Source organism: Bubalus bubalis, chromosome X (genome assembly GCF_019923935.1).
Source record: "Bubalus bubalis isolate 160015118507 breed Murrah chromosome X, NDDB_SH_1, whole genome shotgun sequence".
Classification (NCBI taxonomy): Eukaryota; Metazoa; Chordata; class Mammalia; order Artiodactyla; family Bovidae; genus Bubalus; species Bubalus bubalis.
The window spans coordinates 122,416,335-122,441,506 of record NC_059181.1 but is presented as its reverse complement, the minus strand read 5'-3'; the positions used below and the strand labels follow the sequence as shown (position 1 = coordinate 122,441,506).

At 39.6% G+C, this 25,172-nt stretch overlaps 1 protein-coding gene across 1 annotated transcript in view; it reads right to left on the bottom strand.

Annotated features, from left to right (window-relative positions):
• The window catches only part of LOC123465394 (dedicator of cytokinesis protein 11-like), a gene marked incomplete at its 3' end in the record, with an annotated part of 44,884 nt that extends 19,881 nt beyond the window's left edge, over positions 1–25,003 (bottom strand). Inside the window, 5 exon segments of the mRNA XM_045164402.1 lie at positions 1,213–1,319; positions 18,518–18,575; positions 18,664–18,879; positions 21,167–21,280; positions 24,884–25,003. Coding sequence (XP_045020337.1) covers positions 1,213–1,319; positions 18,518–18,575; positions 18,664–18,879; positions 21,167–21,280; positions 24,884–24,940 — 552 coding nt within the window.
• Positions 25,004–25,172: the final 169 nt, after the last annotated feature.

Here is a 25,172-nt window from a genome sequence, read left to right as displayed (position 1 = left end):
AATGACCTGATGTTGTTTCCATTTCAATAAATTTCTACTAATACTTCAAATTCAATAGTCATCAAAAAATGGAATTCATCACCTTCCCTATAAAATCATCCATCCATCATTTTTCTATAAATATCCAAATCTGAAATCTCACTGCTACTTTTGATTCTTCTCCTACACAGCCAGCAAGTCTCCTCTTTTCCTCAGTGGTCCCTGAACCTGTCACAAGCTGGGTTTAGGCCTGGCTGCTTCACAACTGGACACTCAGGGCAGCCCACATTCCAGCCTCTGCCCCCAGCCGCCATCCATCGACCTCCAATACATTTCCCACATTACCACCAATTTAACCTTTCCTCCTGCTTCATCTCATCTTGTTGTTATTCTGCTCAAAAACCTTTGACAGCAATTCAACATTCTAATCAATAAAGTCCAGACATTCAAAGTTTCTCAAATTCAGACCTCCACTACTACTCTTCCCTATGCGAACCCAATGGCTAAGCCAAAATGATCCATTCACTGTGCCCCCTAAAATACGCCTTACACTTTCCCACCTCTTAACTTTTATCCCAGCTATTCTCTGCTGCTGCTGAAATGACTTCAGGGTATCCTCGTTCTTTAAACCTCTCTCTAGTCCTAACTCTCCTCAGCCCAAAGGCACCTCTCACCTTTGACTCTGCATATTGTCTGTATTATCCAAATGGCACTGTCTTGCTTTTCTCCATTTTGTGTAGGTGGGTTGTCTCTTTAGGTAGACTCTGGAGGTCAGGGATCAGCCGTATCTAATTATTTTATACCTCCTCTATCACCAAGGCCAAAGCCTTATTGAGCGAGTAACAACAGCAGCTGTTTACTATCCATATGAAGCTCAGAGCAGAAATTTTCCATCTTTTAGACACCTGGAAGCCTCCTCTCTTCAGCTGTTACATTGTTAACTCTATTTTTTATGGAGATGTATTCTAAGTATGGTACCTGTGACCTGGTTACTGGGAAGGTGATTGGATGATGATACATGGTACATTTCTAAAACCAGACAGTAAGAACTGTTGCCGAGATAGGGCTCCACATTCCAAAAAGGGACATCTGATCCCTGGGTAGTTTTAGTCCTTATAGTTCATCAACCCTTAGTTACCTTTCAAATTAAGTTAGCTGTAATAATTTCTTAACGTAAATATATTTGAAGAAGTTACATTTATCTAACTGACAATGCAGGCCCTGGAGTCTTACTTCACTATAATGGACATCCATCATTCCAGCATCCTCCTTCATTGCTCCTTCTTCATCTATGTTGGGAGTAATTTTCTTGAAGGCTGAACATCCATTAGGGAATAATTCTGTGTAAATAAAAAGCAGTGAAGTAGATTTACTTTTAAAAAGTGTTCTGTAAATGAAAGACAGACTTACATGGATTACCTATCCTTAAAAATAAACACATACTTTTGGTAAGGAACAAAGTCATAAGTGCAATTTTCTGTTACAAAAAAAAAAAAAAACAACTTTTTTTTTTACCAATTCTATCTATCTACTATATATCCTACCAGTCTTTTCCCCAAATGATGAGCTCAATGTACTTACAAATAAGTTTCATTCTCTGACTATCCCTCGTCTGCAATGCTTGGTATAGTAAAAGTTTCCTGGTATGATCTATTTATTGACTATGCCAAAGCCTTTGAATGTGTGGATCACAATAAACTGTGGAAAATTCTGAAAGAGATAGGAATACCAGACCACCTGACCTGCCTCTTGAGAAACCTGTATGCAGGTCAGGAAGCAACAGTTAGAACTGGACATGGAACAACAGACTGGTTCCAAATAGGAAGAGGAGTACATCGAGGCTGTATATTGTCACCCTGTTGATTTAACTTATATGCAGAGTACATCATGAGAAACGCTGGGCTAGAGGAAGCACAGCTGGAAGCAAGATTGCTGGGATGGCATCTGGTCCCATCACTTCATGGCAAATAGATGGGGAAACAGTGGCTGACTTTATTTTTGGGGGCTCCAAAATCACTGCAGATGGTGATTGCAGCCATGAAATTAAAACACGCTTACACTTTGGAAGGAAAGTTATGACCAACCTAGACAACATATTAAAAAGCAGAGACATTACTTTGTCAACAAAGGTCCATCAAGTCAATGCTATGGTTTTTCCAGTAGTCATGTATGGATGTGAGAGTTAGACTATAAGGAAAGCTGAGCGCAGAAGAATTGATGCTTTTAAACTGTGGTGTTAGAGAGACTCTTGAGAGTCCCCTGGACTGCAAGGAGATCCAACCAGTCCATCCTAAAGGAGATCAGTCCTGGGTGTTCATTGGAAGGACTGATGTTGAAGTTCAAACTCCAATACTCTGGCCACCTGATGCGAAGAGCTGACTCATTTGAAAAGACCCTGATGTTGTAAAAGATTGAAGGCAGGAGAAGGAGACAACAGAGGATGAGATGGTTAGATGGCATCACCGACTCAATGGACATGAGTTTGGGTAAACTCCAGGAGTTGGTGATGGACAGGGAGGCCTGGCGGGTTGTGGTTCATGGGGTCCCAAAGAGTCGGACACAACTGAGTGACTGAACTGAACTGAATATGGTCTAAAAATTATTAACACTTTGATCCTGTGTATGTTTATCGTCTGTCACCTAAACAAAGAGGGCATGTACTTTTCAGGTAAACACTGAATGAGCTTTTGTAAGCATCTCTAGTTCCTTGTTTTACTGGAGAATTGGAAAGTGGCCTAGGACTTGTAAAGAGAGGCAGGAAATAGATGCCAGGGATGGGGAATCCTTAGAGAAATAGGATGGGGCACTGGAAGAACCAGAGCTTTTGGAGTTAGACAGACCCAGTTCTATCATTAACTGTGTGATTTTAGACATGTTTATCTCTCTAGGACTATATCTGTAGAACAGATAACAACTACTTATAAGAATTCAGTGAAATGTAAAGTGTTTAGAGCAGTACCTAACATACAACAACTGTTTAATAAATTTGTTTTACCAAAGCTACCAATAAGTAAACTAGGTTTCTGAAGATAAAATTAAATAATTGCTAGCAGTTGGTATAGTGACTGCAGTTGGAGCACTGGGAGGTTGAATAGTGAGCCCCAGCTGAAAACTATTGCTGTAGGATTGTGGACCAAATTGTTACCATCAAACAAGAGTCTGGGGATAGAAGGCCACATGGTTGCCACACAGATTTTGCACTTAGGAACACGTCCAAACACTCTTGCTGTGGTTGCATTTACTCCTATATAAGTGGGTTGTCACTTTAAAGAAAAATTCAGTCTCCTTATAACTGAATCTGCCAGTCGGTAGAAAATCACTGGTCGCAAAGGGGACAAACAGCTCTTGCAACCTACTGTTCTACAATCTAATAGTGATGCTTAGAAATGATGTTCTCACGACTAAATATTTGGTAAGCTTCCTGGTGTTAGAGGCTGGAGAAGGAAGAAGGAAGGTTTAAGAAAGCCAAACCTCATACTGAGATTTCTCAGCATTCTGATGGAAAAAGGGTCACGTATCATGGCTTCGTCTATGGGACACTCGTTGAGTAGTAGTGCATTGTGAGAACTTTTTGAAATTTAGGAGAAAACATCCCACTTGATTCATAAAGTGAAGGGTTAGTTAGGCAGTTAAGGAAGAGGGCCCCAAAACTTGAGAACAGGTAAAGAATGTAGTCTTTAACAAAGAAAACAGTTAACCGCCTGAAGGGCTCATGCAGCTGCATCCATGACTGGGGGAAAAATTCTGTCTACTCTGAGGATATTATTATTTTAAATGATTCCCACATCCAGGGTTTCTAGAAAAGGCCGGGATTCAGGAGAGGATAAAAAGGGGTCAAAGCATCTCAGGAAAGGGTGTTTCAGTGTGTATCTCAAGTAGAGGGAGGGTAAATTATGGTTCCTGTCAGAAACAAACAGGTTAAGAGCTACTTTGGGACTCTCTGGTCTCCATCATCTGGTGTAAAGACTACTCTTAAGGATTTTTTCAGCTTTAGAGTCCACTCTTCTTGCTAAATGCATTATCTTGATTCCTATGCCTGATGATGCATCTCCAACTGGAGAAGCACATATATACACACATACACACATATCCATATATATAAATATATATGTCCCTGTTTGTTTAAGTTATCAACACCCACCAAACTATCCAATGATAAGAGGACTCTTTTTTTGTGGGTCTTCAAAATGCTTTTTTTATGGGACTTCCCTGGTGGCTCAGATGGTAAAGCGTCTGTCTACCATGCAGGAGACCCGGGTTTGAGCCCTGGGTTGGGAAGATCCCCTGGAGAAGGAAATGGCAATCCACTCCAGTACTATTGCCTGGAAAATCCCATGGACAGAGGAGCCTGGTAGGCTACAGTCTATGGGGTCACAGAGAGTCAGACACGACTGAGCGACTTCACTTTCAAAAGGCTTGGGGAAAACTTTGATTCCCTTTAGTCTTGTTTCGTTTAGTCTTGTTTCAGATGAAACAAGTGACTAAATCTAGGCCAGTGTATATCTGTGTGAGGGCTCTTCTGCAGCCCTATGTAGCATTATGTCACATGGTCTTAAAGGGTCTGCTTTAAATCTTTCTGGTATGTGACCTGGATTCCTGATTCTGCCCTTCAGAGCTGTAGCTTCTGTATTCCTGATGTTATCCTAGGGCAAGCAAGATGCAAACTGTCCAACTAGACCACTACCTTGAGCACGAATGGTCCCGTGGACAAAGGGGAGGAGAGTTTGGAGGGTGGGAACGCTACCCTTGCTAAAATAAGACTGCTAGTTAGAAGAGGATTAGGAGATAAGCCTCAAGTGGAGGGCTAAAGGGGAAAGGCTGTAACTGGGAAGGAACTGAGGAAAGGAAAAGCTACGCAGAATGGAAGCTGTCAGATCCGGGTATAGAGACTTGGGAAAGGGACCAACATTACCCTATAAGGCATGACAAGAACAGACTCTAGGGGAAAGGAAATTCCTTTTCCTGGGGTGATGGAGCTCTACAGGCCTGAAGCTTTGCTGAATCTCGGATGCTCTGTGGTGGTGGAAGAATGCACACTTGATTCTTGTCTACCCTGGGGGAAAACAGCTGTGCACTGTGTCAGGAAGAGAAGAGGAAGAGGTGCAGGAGTCTAGTCTCCAGAGAATGACACCTAGAATGTTGAGGTTTGCAGACAAAGTAGAAGTAAGGAAATTTAGATCTGTTTTTTGATTATGTATTTTGGGGACTGGGAGTAACTAACACCTCGTATCACCACTTAGAGGTAACTTAGAAAAGGGAAGAAAGTGAGATCCTTGAGATCTCTGGTACAAAGAGCAAGAGCTCTGGCTGAAAGAAGTTTGTGGGTGGGGGTGAGGCAGGGAGCACTGTACCTCTCTCTCCACTTTCCCTTTCCGTTCAGTGCCTGAAGCATGAAAAGCAGGATCTAGAAATGGCCCCTCTCTGGTCTTCTGTGGTCACTTCGGGATGCCAGCGTACCAAGTCTTTGCTCACTCAGGAGACCACCCAATGGGACAAACTAATTTATTTTCTTAAAAACTCTAAACAGGAGGGAGGAGCCAAGATGGCGGAGGAGTAGGACGGGGAGAACACTTTCTCCCCCACAAATTCATCAAAAGAGAATTTAAACGTCAAGTAAATTCCACAAAACAACTTCTGAATGCCAGCAGAGGACATCAGGCACCCAGAAAAGCAACCCAACTCTTCGAAAGGAGGTAGGAAAAAAATATAAAAGACAAAAAAAGAGACAAAAGAGGGAGGGACGGAGTTCCATCCTGGGAAGGGAGACTTAAAAAGAGAGAAGTTTCCAAACACCAGGAAACCTTCTCACTGCCAAATCTGTGCCGAGCTTTGGAAGCACAGAGGGCAACATAACAGGGAGAAAAAAATAAATAAACAATTAAAAATCACAGATTGCGAGCCCTACGGTAACTCCCCCAGCGGAGAAGCAGCACAGACGCCTGCACATGCCATTAGCAAGCGGGGACTGGGCAGGGAAGCGCGGCGCAGGCTGCGTCGCTTAGAGTAAGAATCTGGCCCGAATGTCCTGAGCGCTATCTGAACGAAATAATTTGGGCTAGCAAACCAGACTGTGGGATATCTACCACGCGAAAAGCCAGCCCTAACCTAAGACACCGCCAGGCCCGCGCACGGAACAAAGGACTGAACAGAGATAGCCGGCTGCAGACCTTCTCCTTCCGGTGACAGGCAGCCAGAGCCGGAAGAGGGGCAATCGCAGCCCCAGAGAGACACTATCTATAAAACTGTAAGCAGGCTTCTTTGCTAACTAAAACTTCTTGGGGGTCTGCACGGTCAACATCTGCCTGAGAAGGTGCGCCGGTTTTACACCCAGATAACAGAGTGGCGGGGAGGCAATAAGTCGCAGCATTGGCGCTCGCCAAACACCTCATCACCTGAGCTGCTCGGACCTGGGAAGAGCACAAAATGCAGGCCCAACCGAGTCTGCGCCTCAGAGGACTACCCGAGTGCCTGAACCTGAGCGGCTTGGGCCTGGGAGGTCAGCCCAGGGCCGGCCTCTGATTGTTCCCAGCGGAACAACCTAGAGCCCAAGCAGTGTGGTCAGGGAGGCTACACACGCCGTGAGCGGGGGCAGACCCAGTGTGGCTGAGGCACTGCGAGCGCACGCCAATGTTATTTGTTTGCAGCATCCGTCCCTCCCTCCCCACAGCGCGACTGAACAAGTGAGCCTAAAAAAAAAAAAAAAAAAAAAGTGTCCTCCACCGTCCCCTTTGTGTCAGGGTGGAAACCAGACACTGAAGAGACCAGCAAACAGAAGAAGCTATAACAGAGGGAAACGCCTTGGAAGCTACAGGCCATAGATTAAAACCCTGTGGTTACTACGGACTACATAGGAAGGGGCCTATAGATCTTGAGAAATATAAGTCGGACCAAGGAACTAGCCAAAAATGAACTGAACCCACAATACTCACAACAAAACCAGAGAAAGACCTAGATATATTTTTACTATTTTTACGATCAATCTTTCTTTCTTTCTTTCTAATTTTTTTTAATTTTAAGTCCTCTATTGTCCTTCAATTTTCACTTTTATAACCTATTACTTTGCAAAAAAAAAAGACCCTATTTTTTTTCTTCTTCAGCAAACTTCATATATATATTTTATAATTTTTTGACCATGTTCTGTTTTTTTTTTTCTTTTTCTTCTTTTCTTTAACATTGTATTTTTGAAATTCCAAACTCTACTCTAGATTTTTAATTTTTGCTTTTTGGTATTAGTTATCAATTTTGTTCCTGTAGTTTCTTTATAATTTTCGTGACCTTGTTTGTTTTTCTTTGTTCGTTTTTTCTCTTTCTTTTCCTTCTTCTTTTCATTAACATCGTATTTTTGAAATTCCAAACTCTACTCTAGATTTTTAATTTTTGCTTTTATGTACTTGTTACCAATTTTGTACCTTTAAGAACCCAATCTTCAGGACCCATTTTTAACTAGGGAGCGAGATTACTGGCTTGACTGCTCTCTCTCCCTTTGGACTCTCCGTTTTCTCCACCAGGTCGCCTGTATCTCCTCCCTAACCCCTCTCTACTCTACCCAACTCTGTGAATTTCTGTGTGTTCCAGACGGTGGAGAACACTTAGGGAACTGATTACTGGCTGGATCTGTCTCCCTCCTTTTCATTTCCCCCTTTTATCCTTCTGGCCACCTCTGTCTCCTGCCTCCTTCTTCTCTTCTCTGTATAACTCCGTGAACATCTCTGAGCGGTCCAGTTGTGGAGTGCACATAAGGAAGTGACTACTGGCTAGCCCACTCTCTCCACTATTGATTCCACCTCATCTCATTTGGGTCACCTCTAACTCCCTCCTCCCTCTTCTCTTCTCCATGTAACGCTGTGAACCTCTCTGAGTGACCCTCACAGTAGAGAAACTTTTCATCTTTAACGTAGATGTTTTATCAATGGTGCTGTATAGAAGGAGAAGTTTTGAAACTACTGTAAAAATAAGACCAATAACTGGAAGTAGGAGGCTTAAGTCCAAACCCTGACTCCAGGGAACTCCTGACTCCAAGGAACATTAATTGACAGGAGCTCATCAAACGCCTCCATACCAACACTGAAACCAAGCACCACACAAGGGCCAACAAGTCCCAGGGCAAGACATATCAAGCAAATTCTCCAGCAACAAAGGAACACAGCCCTGAGCTTCAAGATACAGGCTGCCCAAAGTCACCCCAAAACCACAGACATCTCATAACTCATTACTGGACATTTCATTACACTCCAGAGAGAAGAAATACAGCTCCATCCACCAGAACATCGACACAAGCTTCCCTAACCAGGAAACCTTGACAAGACACCTGTACAAACCCACACACAGCAAGGAAATGCCACAATAAAGAGAATTCCACAAACTGCCAGAATACAGAAAGGACACCCCAAACTCAGCAATTTAAACAAGATGAAGAGATAGAGGAATAGCCAGCAGATAAAGGAACAGGATAAATGCCCACCAAACCAAACAAAAGAGGAAGAGATAGGCAATCTACCTGAAAAAGAATTCCGAATAATGATAGTGAAATTGATCCAAAATCTTGAAATTAAAATGGAATCACAGATAAATAGCCTGGAGGCAAGGATTGAGAAGATGCAAGAAAGGTTTAACAAGGACTTAGAAGAAATAAAAGTCAATATATAATGAATAATGCAATAAGTGAAATTAAAAACACTCTGGAGGCAACAAATAGTAGAATAACAGAGGCAGAAGATAGGATTAGTGAATTAGAAGATACAATAGTAGAAATAAATGAATCAGAGAGGATAAAAGAAAAACGAATTAAACGAAATGAGGACAATCTCAGAGACCTCCAGGACAATATTAAACGCTACAACATTCGAATCATAGGGGTCCCAGAAGAAGAAGACAAAAAGAAAGACCATGAGAAAATACTTGAGGAGATAATAGTTGAAAACTTCCCTAAAATGGGGAAGGAAATAATCACCCAAGTCCAAGAAACCCAGAGAGTCCCAAACAGGATAAACCCAAGGTGAAACACTCCAAGACAAATATTAATCAAATTAACAAAGATCAAACACAAAAAACAAATGTTAAAAGCAGCAAGGGAAAAACAACAAATAACACACAAGGGAATACCCATAAGGATAACAGCTGATCTTTCAATAGAAACTCTTCAAGCCAGGAGGGAATGGCAAGATATACTTAAAATGATGAAAGAAAATAACCTACAGCCCAGATTATTGTACCCAGCAAGGATCTCATTCAAGTATGAAGGAGAAATCAAAAGCTTTTCAGACAAGCAAAAGCTGAGAGAATTCTGCACCACCAAACCAACTCTCCAACAAATACTAAAGGATATTCTCTAGACAAGAAACACAAAAACGGTGTATAAATTCAAACCCAAAACAATAAAGTAAATGGCAACAGGATCATACTTATCAGTAATTACCTTAAACGTAAATGGGTTGAATGCCCCAACCAAAAGACAAAGACTGGCTGAATGGATACAAAAACAAGACCCCTACATATGTTGTCTACAAGAGACCCACCTCAAAACAGGGGACACATACAGACTGAAAGTGAAGGGCTGGAAAAAGATTTTCCATGCAAATAGGGACCAAAAGAAAGCAGGAGTAGCAATACTCATATCAGATAAAATAGACTTTAAAACAAAGGCTGTGAAAAGAGACAAAGAAGGTCACTACATAATGATCAAAGGATCAATCCAAGAAGAAGATATAACAATTATAAATATATATGCACCAAACACGGGAGCACCGCAGTACGTAAGACAAATGCTAACAAGTATGAAAGGAGAAATTAACAATAACACAATAATAGTGGGAGACTTTAATACCCCACTCACACCTATGGATAGATCAACTAAACGGAAAATTAACAAGGAAACACAAACTTTAAATGATACAATAGACCAGTTAGACCTAATTGATATCTATAGGACATTTCATCCCAAAACGATGAAGTTGACCTTTTTCTCAAGCGCACATGGAACCTTCTCCAGGATAGATCACATCCTGGGCCATAAAGCTAGCCTTGGTAAATTCAAAAAAATAGAAATCATTCCAAGCATCTTTTCTGACCACAATGCAGTAAGATTAGATATCTCAATTACAGGAGAAAAACTATTAAAAATTCCAACATATGGAGGCTGAACAACACGCTGTTGAATAACCAACAAATCACAGAAGAAATCAAAAAAGAAATCAAAATTTGCATAGAAACGAATGAAAACAAAAACACAACAACCCAAAACCTGTGGGACACGGTAAAAGCAGTCCTAAGGGGAAAGTTCATAGCAATACAGGCACACCTCAAGAAACAAGAAAAAAGTCAAATAAATAACCTAACTCTACACCTAAAGCAACTAGAAAAGGAAGAAATGAAGAACCCCAGAGTTAGTAGAAGGAAAGAAATCTTAAAACTTAGAGCAGAAATAAATACTAAAGAAACAAAAGAGATCATAGCAAAAATCAACAAAACCAAAAGCTGGTTTTTTGAAAGGATAAATAAAATTGACAAACCATTAGCCAGACTCATCAAGAAACAAAGGGAGAAAAATCAAATCAATAAAATTAGAAATGAAAATGGAGAGATCACAAAAGACAACACAGAAATACAAAGGATCATAAGAGAATACTATCAACAATTATATGCCAATAAAATGGACAATGTGGAAGAAATGGACAAATTCTTAGAAAAGTACAACTTTCCAAAACTCGACCAGGAAGAAATAGAAAATCTTAACAGACCCATCACAAGCACGGAAATTGAAACTGTAATCAAAAATCTTCCAGCAAACAAAAGCCCAGGTCCAGACGGCTTCACAGCTGAATTCTACCAAAAATTTAGAGAAGAGCTAACAACTGTCCTGCTCAAACTCTTCCAGAAAATTGCAGAGGATGGTAAACTTCCAAACTCATTCTATGAGGCCACCATCACCCTAATACCAAAACCTGACAAAGATCCCACAAAAAAAGAAAACTACAGGCCAATATCACTGATGAACATAGATGCAAAAATCCTTAACAAAATTCTAGCAATCAGAATCCAACAACACATTGAAAAGATCATACACCATGACCAAGTGCGCTTTATCCCAGGGATGCAAGGACTCTTCAATATCCACAAATCAATCAATGTAACACACCACATTAACAAATTGAAAAATAAAAACCATATGATTATCTCAATAGATGCAGAGAAAGCCTTTGACAAAATTCAACATCCATTTATGATAAAAACTCCCCAGAAAGCAGGAATAGAAGGAACATACCTCAACATAATAAAAGCTATATATGACAACCCACAGCAAACATTATCCTCAATGGTGAAAAATTGAAAGCATTTCCTCTAAGTCAGGAACAAGACAAGGGTGCCCCTTTCACCATTACAATTCAACATAGTTTTGGAAGTTTTGGCCACAGCAATCAGAGCAGAAAAAGAAATAAAAGGAATCCAAATTGGAAAAGAAGAAGTAAAGCTCTCACTGTTTGCAGATGACATGATCCTCTACATAGAAAACCCTAAAGACTCCACCAGAAAATTACTAGAACTAATCAATGACTATAGTAAAGTTGCAGGATATAAAATCAACACCCAGAAATCCCTTGCATTCCTATACACTAATAATGAGAAAACAGAAAGAGAAATTAAGGAAACAATTCCATTCACCATTGCAACGGAAAGAATAAAATACTTAGGAATATATCTACCTAAAGAAACTAAAGATCTATATATAGAAAACTATAAAACACTGGTGAAAGAAATCAAAGAGGACACTAACAGATGGAGAAATATACCATGTTCATGGATTGGAAGAATCAATATAGTGAAAATGAGTATACTACCCAAAGCAATCTATAGATTCAATGCAATCCCTATCAAGCTACCAACAGCATTCTTCACAGAGCTAGAACAAATAATTTCACAATTTGTATGGAAATACAAAAAACCTTGAATAGCCAAAGCGATCTTGAGAAAGAAGAATGGAACTGGAGGAATCAACCTACCTGACTTCAGGCTCGAATAGCCAAAGCGATCTTGAGAAAGAAGAATGGAACTGGAGGAATCAACCTACCTGACTTCAGGCTCTACTACAAAGCCAGAGTTATCAAGACAGTATGGTACTGGCACAAAGACAGAAATATAGATCAATGGAACAAAATAGAAAGCCCAGAGATAAATCCACGCACATATGGACACCTTATCTTTGACAAAGGAGGCAAGAATATACAATGGATGAAAGACAATCTCTTTAACAAGTGGTGCTGGGAAATCTGGTCAACCACTTGTAAAAGAATGAAACTAGAACACTTTCTAACACCATACACAAAAATAAACTCAAAATGGATTAAAGATCTCAACGTAAGACCAGAAACTATAAAACTCCTAGAGGAGAACATAGGCAAAACCCTCTCCCACATACATCACAGCAGGATCCTCTATGACCCACCTCCCAGAATATTGGAAATAAAAGCCAAAATAAACAAATGGGACCTAATTAACCTTAAAAGCTTCTGCACATCAAAGGAAACTATTAGCAAGGTGAAAAGACAGCCTTCAGAATGGGAGAAGATAATAGCAAATGAAGCAACTGACAAACAACTAATCTCGAGAATATACAAGCAACTCCTACAGCTCAACTCCAGAAAAATAAATGACCCAATCAAAAAATGGGCCAAAGAACTAAATAGACATTTCTCCAAAGAAGACATACAGATGGCTAACAAACACATGAAAACATGCTCAACATCACTCATTATCAGAGAAATGCAAATCAAAACCACTATGAGGTACCCTTTCACACCAGTCAGAATGGCTGCCATCCAAAAGTCTACAAGTAATAAATGCTGGAGAGGGTGTGGAGAAAAGGGAACCCTCTTACACTGTTGGTGGGAATGCAAACTAGTACAGCCACTATGGAGAACAGTGTGGAGATTCCTTAAAAAACTGGAAATAGAACTGCCTTATGATCCAGCAATCCCACTGCTGGGCATACACACTGAGGAACCAGAAGGGAAAGAGACACGTGTACCCCAATGTTCATCGCAGCACTGTTTATAATAGCCAGGACATGGAAGCAACCTAGATGTCCATCAGCAGATGAATGGATAAGAAAGCAATGGTACATATACACAATGGAGTATTACTCAGCCATTAAAAAGAATATATTTGAATCAGTTCTAATGAGGTGGATGAAACTGGAGCCTATTATACAGAGTGAAGTAAGCCAGAAAGAAAAACACCAATACAGTATACTAACGCATATATATGGAATTTAGAAAGATGGTAACAGTAACCCTGTGTATGAGACAGCAAAAGAGACACTGATGTATAGAACAGTCGTATGGACTCTGTGGGAGAGGGAGAGGGTGGGAAGATTTGGGAGAATGGCATTGAAACATGTAAAATATCATGTATGAAATGAGTTGCCAGTCCAGGTTCGATGCACGATACTGCATGCTTGGGGCTGGTGCACTGGAACGACCCAGAGGGATGGAATGGGGAGGGAGGAGGGAGGAGGGTTCAGGATGGGGAACACATGTATACCTGTGGCGGATTCATTTTGATATTTGGCAAAAGTAATACAATTATGTAAAGTTTAAAAATAAAATAAAATTTAAAAATATTAAAAAAAAAAAAAAACTCTAAACAGGAGAACATCTGTCTCCAATGCATCAGCTGTAGCATTTCATTCCATCTTGATGAAAAAGAAAGCTTTATGATGACTTCAAGAGAAATTGCATACAACGTTGAGAAAACTGAAAAATTTTGGCAATTGATATGTCAGAGATTTTGTCTTAATCATAAAAGGATATTTGACAGAAATCAAAGGCTTCTACAATTGCTCTATTATTTTTGATAAATAACTTTGTCTTAAGTGTAAATGGAAATTTTTCTTTCAGTCCTGCACTCAAATGTACTTTTATTTACTTTGTGAATATCCAGGTCTTACCTAGGTTATGAACTTCTCAGACTAGAAGACAGGTTAACAGATTAAGATTTTAACTTGTGTTTTAACACTAGTGGTTTAGCTTGGCATGACTATCTTACTTTAATCAGAAAATTAACAAAATCAGGTGTTTCAGATCATTGGAATGAAAGAAGTGAAGGGAGGGAAACTCGAAGGATTTTACTACTGCCACAATTTCAGAATAAGATTTTCTAGTTTAAGTGAGTAGAATTTTACAGGCTTAAAAATGGATGGTACCTATAAATAAACATGTAAACTTCTCCTAAATTTAACATTACTTTTGTTAAAATGCAAAACATCTTTTCCTGTGCAGAGAAGGGCTCTTTGATTTCTACAAAGGATAAATTCTGAAACAAACAAACAAACAAAACCACAACCCTTGAAGGTTTTGTAAAATAAGTATTTAAACGATCGGTTAAAAGCACTGTTTCCACTTCTTGAAACATGTCACATTGTTTGCTGTTCAGGCTGGCTGCCTCAAGCTAATGTCCAAAAAAATTCACAGCAAATTTATATATTTCAGTTCCTGTTTTCTCCAATCCTATAGTTAAAATTCTAAAGCTTAAGAACTGATAATGGAGAGAAATAATTCTTGATTTTTGCTTAGTTTTAAGGTCTTTGCCCCTCTGAAAAAATTATAAGGAAATACTTTAATATAGTTAACTATTTTCAATATCGAATGGGTGTAGGTTTATACTTAGTAGACATAAAACTCTTATTTCAAATTTCTACTAATTGAAAAGATGAGATAATATTCACCTTATATATCTGAAAGACATACCTAAAACCTTAATTAGTTGTGTTTAGGGGTTTCATATTTGTTAGTTTATTGTTAACTGCAGATGTGCAATTTCAGTATTTGTTTTTACGGCAATTTCACAGGCATACCAGTGATGTAGGGAAAAGCCTCAAACAAGGCCTTCTTTTGATACTTAATCTTGTTCTCCACTTTAAAACCACATATGTACTAAAAAGAAAATACTAGAGCATGTCAATTTCAAACATATGATTGTTGAAAAGAAATTCAGTACCAAACAGAAGGTGGTTAATTTAATATGCAAATAAAATGGATCATTTTAGTTATGCCATTTTGTTTGTGAAGAAAAATACCTGGTTAACTACAGAAATTTTGGAATTAAAATATAAAACATGGTTGTGTTCTCATAGCCAAAACCAGAGTGATGTGACTTCCACAAGATAGCTTCATTTTCCAGTAATGTTACTCATTTGACTGCCTTCAAGGAAATACTGAGTTGGCCAAAAAGTTCTATTGGGGTTTTCCATATGATGTTACAAGAAACCAAAATGAAGTTTTTGGCCAACCCAATAGCTTGGCAATTATGATCGACAGTAGGAGATGTCTTTGCAGTGCCCAATGTCAATCAGTTTTTAAAAACTTTTTATTTTGTATTGGAGTAGAGCCAGATAATAATCCTGTGACAGTTTCAGGTGGACAGCAAAGGGCGCAGCCATACATATATGTGTATCTGTTCTCTTAACTGTTTTACTATTTAAGTAGTTGTTACAGTACTCAACAACACTAATTTTGGAAAGAGAAGCTTTCAGGCAGATTCCTGAATTAGACTTGTGGAATCCTGAGCCCTTTAAGACCATGCCTCCTTTTGTGGATGCCCCCCTGCCAGCCCTATACCAGCCCCAGCTCTAATGAGACACAATTGTTATGATCACTGTGTACATTTAAGGTGTATGTGTTCATTTGATACATGTATATATTGTGAAGTGATTACCACACTAGAGTTCATCACCACACATAGTTACCATTTTGGACAGAGTAAAAACATTCAAGACCTACTTTCTTAGCAACGTTCAAGTATATACCAAAATCTACTTCACTGTAATCACTATATACATTAGATATCCAGAACATATTCATCCTGTAGGTGGAAATTTGTACCCTTTGACCAAAATCGCCCTACTTTTGGCACCCCTCTGGCTACCACCATTCTACTTTCTGCAGCTCCAAGTTTGGCTTAAGATTCCACGTATAAGTAAGATTGTACAGTATTTGTCTTTCTCTTTCTCAGATTTATTTCACTTAGCATGATATCCTCAAGGTCCAGCCGTGTTGTCACAAATGGTAGGATTCCCTTCTTTCCATTGACTACATGTGCCTTGTCTTCTTCATCCATTCATATGGATCCATTTCATGTTTCCATAGTACTAATTAGCATCCTTTCACATCAACAGGAAGAACTTTTCTCAGCATTTCTTGGAAGACAGGTCTAGTGGTGATGGACTCCCTCAGCTTTTGTTTTCCTGGAAAAGTACTCATCTGTCCATTTCTGAAGGACAAATTTGCTGGATGAAGTATCCTTGGTTGGCAGTTATTTTTTCCTTTCAGAACTTGAAAAATATCATCCTACCCTCTCCTAGCCTGTAAGGTTTCTGCTGATAGCATCCCACAGATCACATATGCTTTCTTTACTCTTCATCCTTATCTTCTCCTCTGCCTCAATAATTTCAAAGGTCTAGTATTTTAATGCAGATTATTTCTTCTCCTTGATCCATTCTGTTTTTAATACTCTCTATTTCAGTTTTAACTTCATTCATTGTATTCATAAGTGCCAGAAAATGTTTGGTTCTTTTTATGAGATTTCCATCTCTGTTTAACTCCTCATTTTATCTGTGTATTACTTTCCTGATTTTGCTAAATTTTCTGTTTTATTGTAGCTCATTGAGCTTCCTTAGAAAAGCTATTTTGAATTCTTTATTAGATAAATTGCAGCTCTCCATGTCTTTCTTACTATAAGATTATTATGATCCTTTGGAGGTGTCATATTTCCTTCATTTTTCATGTTCCTTGAAATTTTGCATTACTATCTTCACATTTTAAATGGCAGCCACCTTCAACCAATTTTACTGACTGAGGGTGAGAAATACTTTCCATCTGTCCTGCTAGGGATTCTGAGGCTTTCACAGACCTTCTATGGATACACCTGCTCTGCAATTCTGGCTCCCATATATGACAGAATTCATGAGCACATATGTTTTTTCTCCATCATGTAACACACAAGGCCAGGTGCTAACAGTGTCTCATTTGATTTCCCAATGGTGGTGCTACTTGTGGTCTCTCCCAGGCCCACAAACTCTGGCTGGCTTTCTGCACAAGCTCACTAGCCCTCTGTGAGAGCTGACGCTCACTGCCTTCAGCAGCAAGCACACACATCCAGCTACAGGATGGAGGAGAGTGTGGTTGAGGCACATGGAGCACAGGAGGTGCCTGTGGGCCAGTGGGGGATCCACAGGCTAAATATCTCTAGGGATCTGTTGGCAGGCTTTTTCATGGAGTCCATGATGTGGTTAGTAGGGTCTGTTTGCGTGTAATGCACTCTAAGAATCCTATCTACTGCTCCCTCAGCCTCTTCCTGCCTCCATCATTCAGCTCACAACTCACTACTCTAGATGGAGCAAGAGAGAAATGGGCCTCTTTGGGAGCATCCTGTGCTGCTGGGAAAAACAGCACCCCTTCATATGCTCTCACTTTTCCATGCATTAGAAATCAAAGGTGAGAAAGTCTCTCTTGGCACTGAGCTGTGCCACCCTGTGGAAAAGGTGACATGAATAAATCAAACTATTCCTCTTACCCTCTTCAATGCATTCAAACTTGTATAATTCTTGCTCCAATAGCATGCTGGAACTTCTCCACTGGACTTCTGGACTTCCCCCAAGGCTTTCTTGTCTGTGGGTGATTATCTAAAGCAAGTATTCTCCAGGGGATCCTAGACTGCAGCTGACAGGGGCTGGAGCCAGCTCATAGGCCACTGCAAGGTCCACAGACAGAACACAGGTCTGTCTGCCCATTACCTGATACATGGGTGGGTAAAATTCCTCCCAGGGCCCTTGGTATGTGGGGCTGGATGCCACAGCTCCCACAAAGGCACTTCCTGCATGTATGGATGCCAAATTGTTCTTGAGATGGGTATACAAACAAACGACATATTATAGGGCCATATAGCTGATATGTAAACTCCCATTTTTGTCTTTTTAGCATTTTTAAAAATATCTTTCTTTCTTTCTTTGCCTGCACTGGGTCTTAGTCGTAGCAGGTGAGACCTTTAGTTGCGGCATGAAGGATCTGATTTCCTGACCAGGAACAGAACATGAGCCCTGCACTGGGAGTGCAGGGAAGTCCTCTCAACTCCCTTTTAATACCAAGATACAGTTATACTAAAATGGCTGTAGAGATATAATTCGTGGACAGTTGTTGGTAAAGTTGGGGCAGACAGGGGAAAATAAGTGATGTATATTATCCAGAGCTTCCCATAAGCCCTGAGAAGAATTTAATCTGTGGCAGTCTTCCAGGGAGACAGTCTTGGAAATTGGGCATCAGGCCTGGCTCTGTACTATTTAACTTATTCTTGCACTCTTAATGAAAGCAGAAGGCAAATGAACAATCCAGTTTTCTTTTAGAACAACTTCTGTTCAACAGTGAGCGAGATGAAAGGTGAGCATATTTTCAGAGCTCAATCATATCCCATTCATAGCTGCAAGCTACAAAGATAAAACTCCTTGGGCTAACTGAAGTTCTCCTTGACTTGATGAACAGAAATATCTTACTTTTTCGATGAAGAAACTCTGCAACCAAAGCTGCTACATGGACATAACACATTGCTGCCTGGAAAAGGAGACAAAAAAGGAACCGTGAGATTGTGCTCCAGGGGTTTGGGAAGGCTTGTGTTTAGGACAAAGTCATAAGTAGTTACCTCTGAAAAATCTCCATTTTTTATATGAATCTTGGCCATGCTATCAAGCCAGGTTTTCCTGAGCTCTGGGGTACTTGCGTAGGACTTGGCTAAACTATACTGGAGATCAATTAGCATTTCGGGGTCCTTCTCATGCTCCTTCATTTGAGCTGTGGCCATAAGAACAGTACGGATTCTCTTGGTCAAGTCTTTGACTTCTGAGGGAAAAGCAGTTGCCTAATATCAAAACAAACAAAAAAGATATGTTTTTCAATGTTATCCGTGTGCTCTAAGCCTAAGCAGCCCATCCTGGGAATAACATAGAACTTTTACCCCTTGTGAGGAATCTTGGTATTAGGTTCTTGGTTCTTGGCATGTAGGCATGCCTAAAGAGTTTTAAATTAATTCTTTAAACAATATTCTACTATCTCAGGCTTCAAAAGCACTGAGTTTGATGGTAGTATATTCCTAACACATAAAAGTACAGACTCTGGAGCCAGACTATCTGGTTTTGAACCCCACCTCCTCTGCTGTCAATTCAATGTCAATTAAGGTAATCCATATTCACTTTTACTGTGTAATTTTAGTTACAATAGTAACTAAAAATTGGTATCTTACTATGTACCAAGCAGAGGCCAGGGCACTTTACATGTTTAAACTTTATAACAACATTATGAATTAAGACTATCATAATTCATTTTACCAGTGGGAAAACTGAGATACACAGCAGTTAAGTAGTCTGGCCAAAGTCATGAAGTTGGTAAGTGGTAGAGACAGGACTGACATCCACGCAGTTAGGCTACAGAGCTCATGACCTTAGTCACTCTTCCATCGACCCACTTCCATATGCATTAACATGAAAACCAATTTCCAATTATGGAAATAAGAGTTTATGAATCACAGAACACTCTGAAGAAGTTAAATACATCATTACTTTCTCTTAAAGGGTTGCTTTTGTCTTCAAAAATAGGAAGTTAGAGTTTCCTATTCACCCCACTGGAGTAATCACAATTATATGTCGGGTTCTGAGAAGAGGAGTAGGGACAGGTACAGGCCTTAGGGAGCTTTTCAATGTGAATATCACCAAAGGTGGAGAAAATAATTTTCAAGAGAGTCTTCTTTAAAGATGACTTTTAAAAATTGTTATTGGTGTGTGTGTGTGTGTTTGTGTGTGTGTGTGTGTGTGTGTGTGTGTGTGTGTATAAAGTCTCTTCATATACATTAATAGAGGTTTAATTTACTGGGAGAAAGCTATACCTTTGTTGTAATAGAGTTTATTGGTAATGATTGCCCTACCAGAATAAAACTGTCATTTCACAAATGAGTCATGAAAAAGATTTCCTATCACGGAGGGCTAAAACAAACCCCATTTACTTTGAAAAAGCTGGCAGTCTAACTTTTATATAACATGGAATTAAGGAAGGTAAAAAATGGAAAATACTCTTAGGGTATGAGTAAAAGATGCTAAAGGACATAAGCTATTTCTGTGCTCATGGGATTAGTTGGAGCATATACTGATTTCCTAAAGAACCAGTAGAACTGGCTGAAAAGTTTGAACTGGCTGAAAAGTTCTATTTTCCCAGCCTGAGACTGGCTGGCACTATTCAGTGTTTTTTGTTTTTTTCAGTCTAAGCAACATTCCTATAGGAATATGTTTTGGTACAAAGATTCGACACATCCCAAACATCAAGTATGCTATGACTGCAAACTTTTTTTTTCCAGATTTTACACAAATTGTCAAATTATGCTGGAAGATGACCTTTCCCAAGAACAGGGACGATTCCTCTGGGAGGAAACATTCTCTATTGGCAAAGGAGTCTTCTTCCCTTCTACATGTACATCACTGAAGAACACAACCTACTCTCCATACAACAGAACAACAAATAAACTTTTACAATGTTTTAGGTTTTAAATATATAGGTAGGTCTGAGGAGTGGTGGTCAGGGTCATGGGTTTTACCTCAGCCAACGGCTACCTAAGAACGATAGCCTTGAACATGGGTTTGCCAATGAGTATCTCTGGCAAGCCCCAGTTAACAGATAATTCTTTCATCTCAGAATATCATGTAGTAATGAATCCCGTCTGTGCCATTTCTCATCTGCTGACAAAGGATCCAGCAGCTATCAGCAACTCTAGAAAGTGATGTTTTGTGAAATTTCCAACTCAGTGTTTAATTAACCAATCTTATAAATGGTAACAACGGTTGAAAAAAACCCATTTCTTTGTTGAGTGAGTTTAAAACTCAACCCCAGAAAAAATTCAAATCCTATCATAATTAAGTATACACAGTATAGTCATTCATCCATCCATTCAACTAATACTGAATATTTACTGTGTACCTGGCAGTGTTCTAGGAGCTAGAGGTACAGGGATGGACTAGACAAAGCCTTGACCTGTGAAGCTCACATTCTGTACACTTGATACTATATAAAAGTTATGAATCCAATGCACAGTTTACCTTGAGAAGTGAAACTCCCCTGAGAGTGAACATGGTTCTAATTTTTCACTTACAGTGAGAACATACCTTCATAGGTCTGTCACTGTTTGCAAAGTTATTGATAATGAATAAAGACTCCTGAAATCTCGATCCTCCACTTAGTGCTACATCTGCTATCAGCTGGCTTACAGCAATTATTATCTGTGGAAAGAAGAAAACACCATCTTTCAAATGTCTTTTGAACACATGTTGCTTGTTTTCTTCAATGTACAAACCCATAGGCATTCATACAAAATGCTTCTTTTAAAGATATTAGAGTTCCAAGAAAAGCTGCTTTCTTCTTATATGAGGGGTTTAAATTCTTCTATTGAAACAGCAATGGTAGGGGCTTCAGAATCTGCCTGCCAATGCTGGAGACATGGGTTCGATTCCTGGTTCGGGAAGATCCACATGCCACAGAGCACTGCGCCACAACTAGTGCGTCTGCACTCAGGAGCCCGTGAGCTATAACTACTGAGCCCACATGCCACGGCTACTGAAGCCTGCGTGTCCTAGAGTCCATGCTCTGCAACATGAGAAGCCACTGCAATGAGAAGCTGGCACACAGCAATGACGAGCAGCCCCTACTCATTGCAAATAGAGAAAGGGCTACACAGCAATGAAGAATCCAGCACAGGTAAACATAAACAAAAAAAATTTTTTTAAGCTAAAGACAAAGCCATATCATAAAAAAGAAATATCAACTTCAGTAAAGCTACAAGATACAAACAAACTTAATACAGAGAAATCCCTTGCATTCCTATACACTAACAATGAAAAATCAGAGAGAAATTAAGGAACAACTCCTTCACTACTTCAACAACAAGAGTAAAAACCTAGGAATAAACCTACCTAAAGGGACAAAAGACTCAAAGGCAGAAAACTATAAGACACTGATGAAAGAAATCAAACACAACACAAATAGATGGAGAGATACTCCATGTTCGTGGATTGGAAAAAAAATCAATGTTGTGAAAATGACCATACCCATACTACCCAAAGCAATCTACAGATGCAATGCAATCCCTATCAAATTACCAATGGCATTTTTCACAGAACTAGAACAAAAAATTTTACAATATGTACGGAAACACAAAAGACCCCAAATAGCCAAAGCAACCTTGAGAAAGATAAATGGAGCTAGAGGAATCAACCTTGCTGACTTCTGACTATACTACAAAGCTACAGTAATCAAGACAGTATGGTATTGGCACAAAACCAGAATTATAGATCAATGGAGGTTCCTAGTTTCAAATTTTATTCAGAGTTCTCTTGGTTTGATGTGAAAAATCTTCCAACCTCATAGCACATCTAGACCTGAAACCGTTTTCATAATTAGTGAACTGATACAATGGTAGATACAGGTATCTACCTTCAGTATGTTTGCTAGTTAGTAGTTTTGGCAAAGTTGGGAATAAATGACATTTCTTTGATGGTTTCTTATTTCTTTTCACTAGTCTATCTCAGTGTGCTGGACTTCCAACTCCAGTGCCTCAGCTCTCTCCTTTGTTTCTGACTAGGGCCTATCTAAATAGTTTATAGACAGTAGTACATGTTATAGCCTATACATTACATAATGATAACAGTATAATGCCATGTAATGGTGCTTCTAGGCCTCAATGATGGCTCAGCTGTAAAGAATCTGCCTGCAGTGCAGGAGATGTCAGTTTGATCCCAGGGTCAGGAAGATGCCCTGGAAGAAGGCATGGCAAGCCACTCCAGTATTTTTGGCTGGAGAATCCCATTAAGAGAGGAGCCTGGTGATCTGTAGTCCATAGGGTCACAAAGAGTCAGACACGACTGAAGCAACTGAGCATGTATGCATGGTGCTTTTAAATCTCTCAGGCTCCCTTTAATGAATGCTTATATGATTCAGGCTAAGGTGTTAGTGGCCAGAAGCTTTACCCCTGGCCCTGATAAGCAAGATGCTGTAGGAGTTGGGTGTAGGCTCTTGAGTCCAACTGACCTAGATTCAAACTTTGACTTTATCAATTATGCACTGAATGCCTTTGAGAAAATGAATTAACCCCCTGTCCCTCACTTTCCTTAAAGGCAACATAGGGATAATAACAATACCTACATTATAGAGTGTTGTGAGGATTTAAAAGATCATAATCATAATACTAGAAGTTAATCAGTTTATTTAGCACTTAGAACCAGAGTCTGCAATTTATTAATTCATTTCTATTTGAATATAGGACTTTAGACAAATTGATGCTTTAACACAGAAGAATGGACCCTAATAGGGAAATTCAAAAATATCAGCACACTATTTGCAGAAATGCTTTGGAAGAAGGTGGTATTCAAGTGACATCTCTATGAAAGCAAGTATTAGACACCCTAACATATAATGCTAGACCTAGTATCCAAAAATAACTAGATACAACATTTTACAGAAAGCATATACTTCTATCAGAGTTTCACATCTCTCATGACATTTCTAAAAGCTACTTATGGCCGTTTCTTATTTATAACCCAGTCTCCAACAAACAAATGCAATGGGACTGACCATGGCAGGACAGATAGAAATATGACCAAGCATTTCCCATATTACAAAGAGGGCAACTGAGCCAAGAACTCCCAACTGTGTTTCAGTTCACACCTGTTTCATCACATAAGCAAAAATTATGGAGATGTTGAATAACAACTGCCATATACTAAGTGTCTATTCTGAGCTAGGCATTTTGTGCCTGGCACTACACACACTTTATTTTTAACCGTCATTATAAACCCCACAAGCTAAAACATACTTGGCGTCATTTTACAGATGAGGCAAATAGTTAAGACAAACTGAGTAACTTCCCTGCCACTGCTGCTAAGTCGCTTCAGTCGTGTCCGACTCTGTGCAACTCCATAGACGGCAGCCCACCAGGCTCCCCCGTCCCTGGGACTCTCCAGGCAAGAACACTAGAGTGGGCTGCCATTTCCTTCTCCCATGCATGAAAGTGAAAAGTAAAAGTAAAGTCGCTGAGTCATGTCCGACTCTTAGCGACCCCATGGACTGCAGCCCACCAGGCTCCTCCATCCATGGGATTTTCCAGGCAAGAGTACTGGAGTGGGGTGCCATTGCCTTCTCCGGAGTAACTTCCTTAAAGTCACATATTAAGTAAGTAGCTAAGCTATGATTTAAGTCCAGGTAGGTATGTTTCCAAAGTCCATGTTTTCACTAAACTTTGAGACTTCACTCATTTCTTAACTAACTGGGCATGCTGGAACATGATAAAACACAAGTAACTTCATTTGTTACTTAATCATCTCTTTAATACTCACCATAACCATATGAGGTAGGTATGGATATTTACCACTGTATTACTTATGAAGCATCTGAGGTACTGAGAGACTAAAGAAGTCCTTGCTAAGGTCACACAGCATGTGATACTTGTGGGATCTGAAAACTATGCTCTTAATATCTCTGTTCTCAAGCTGTTGTCCAGTAGAAATAGGATATGAGTCACATGTGTAATATTGAATTGTCTAGCAGCCACATTAAAAAGTAAAACGACACAAGGGAATTTTGATTCATTTTACTTAAACCAATATATCCAAAATATCATTTCAACATATAGTCAATATAAAGCAATTGAGATTTTACTTCTTTGCACTAAATGTTCAAAAGTCAATATGTCCGAATTGAGACTAGCCACATTTCAAGTACTAGATGGCCCCCTGTGGCTAATAGCTTTGTATTAGACTGGGGATTCTAGATCTTACTGTAGAGAGGCTAAAGATTGAACAGAAGAAAGAGAAGCTTCGGTTTTCACTGACCTGCAGATGTGTCCTTAAAAAGGTTTTCCTTTTGGTGTATTCAAAGTTGTTTCTCATCAGAAGAACAAAAGCGCAGAGGCTTCATTCCTGGTTGAGCCAATCTTTGACGTGCAGCACTTTAAAACCTCGTAGCAAAACGCAGCACACATGTTTACCCTTCCTTTGAAAAAGGCTGAGGGAAACTAAACAATAGGAAAACATAAAGAATTATCTGAAAAACCATGAAACAGAAATCAATCAACTATCAAGTGCCTACAGTATTCTCCCTAAAACTAAGCTGGGTGCGTTG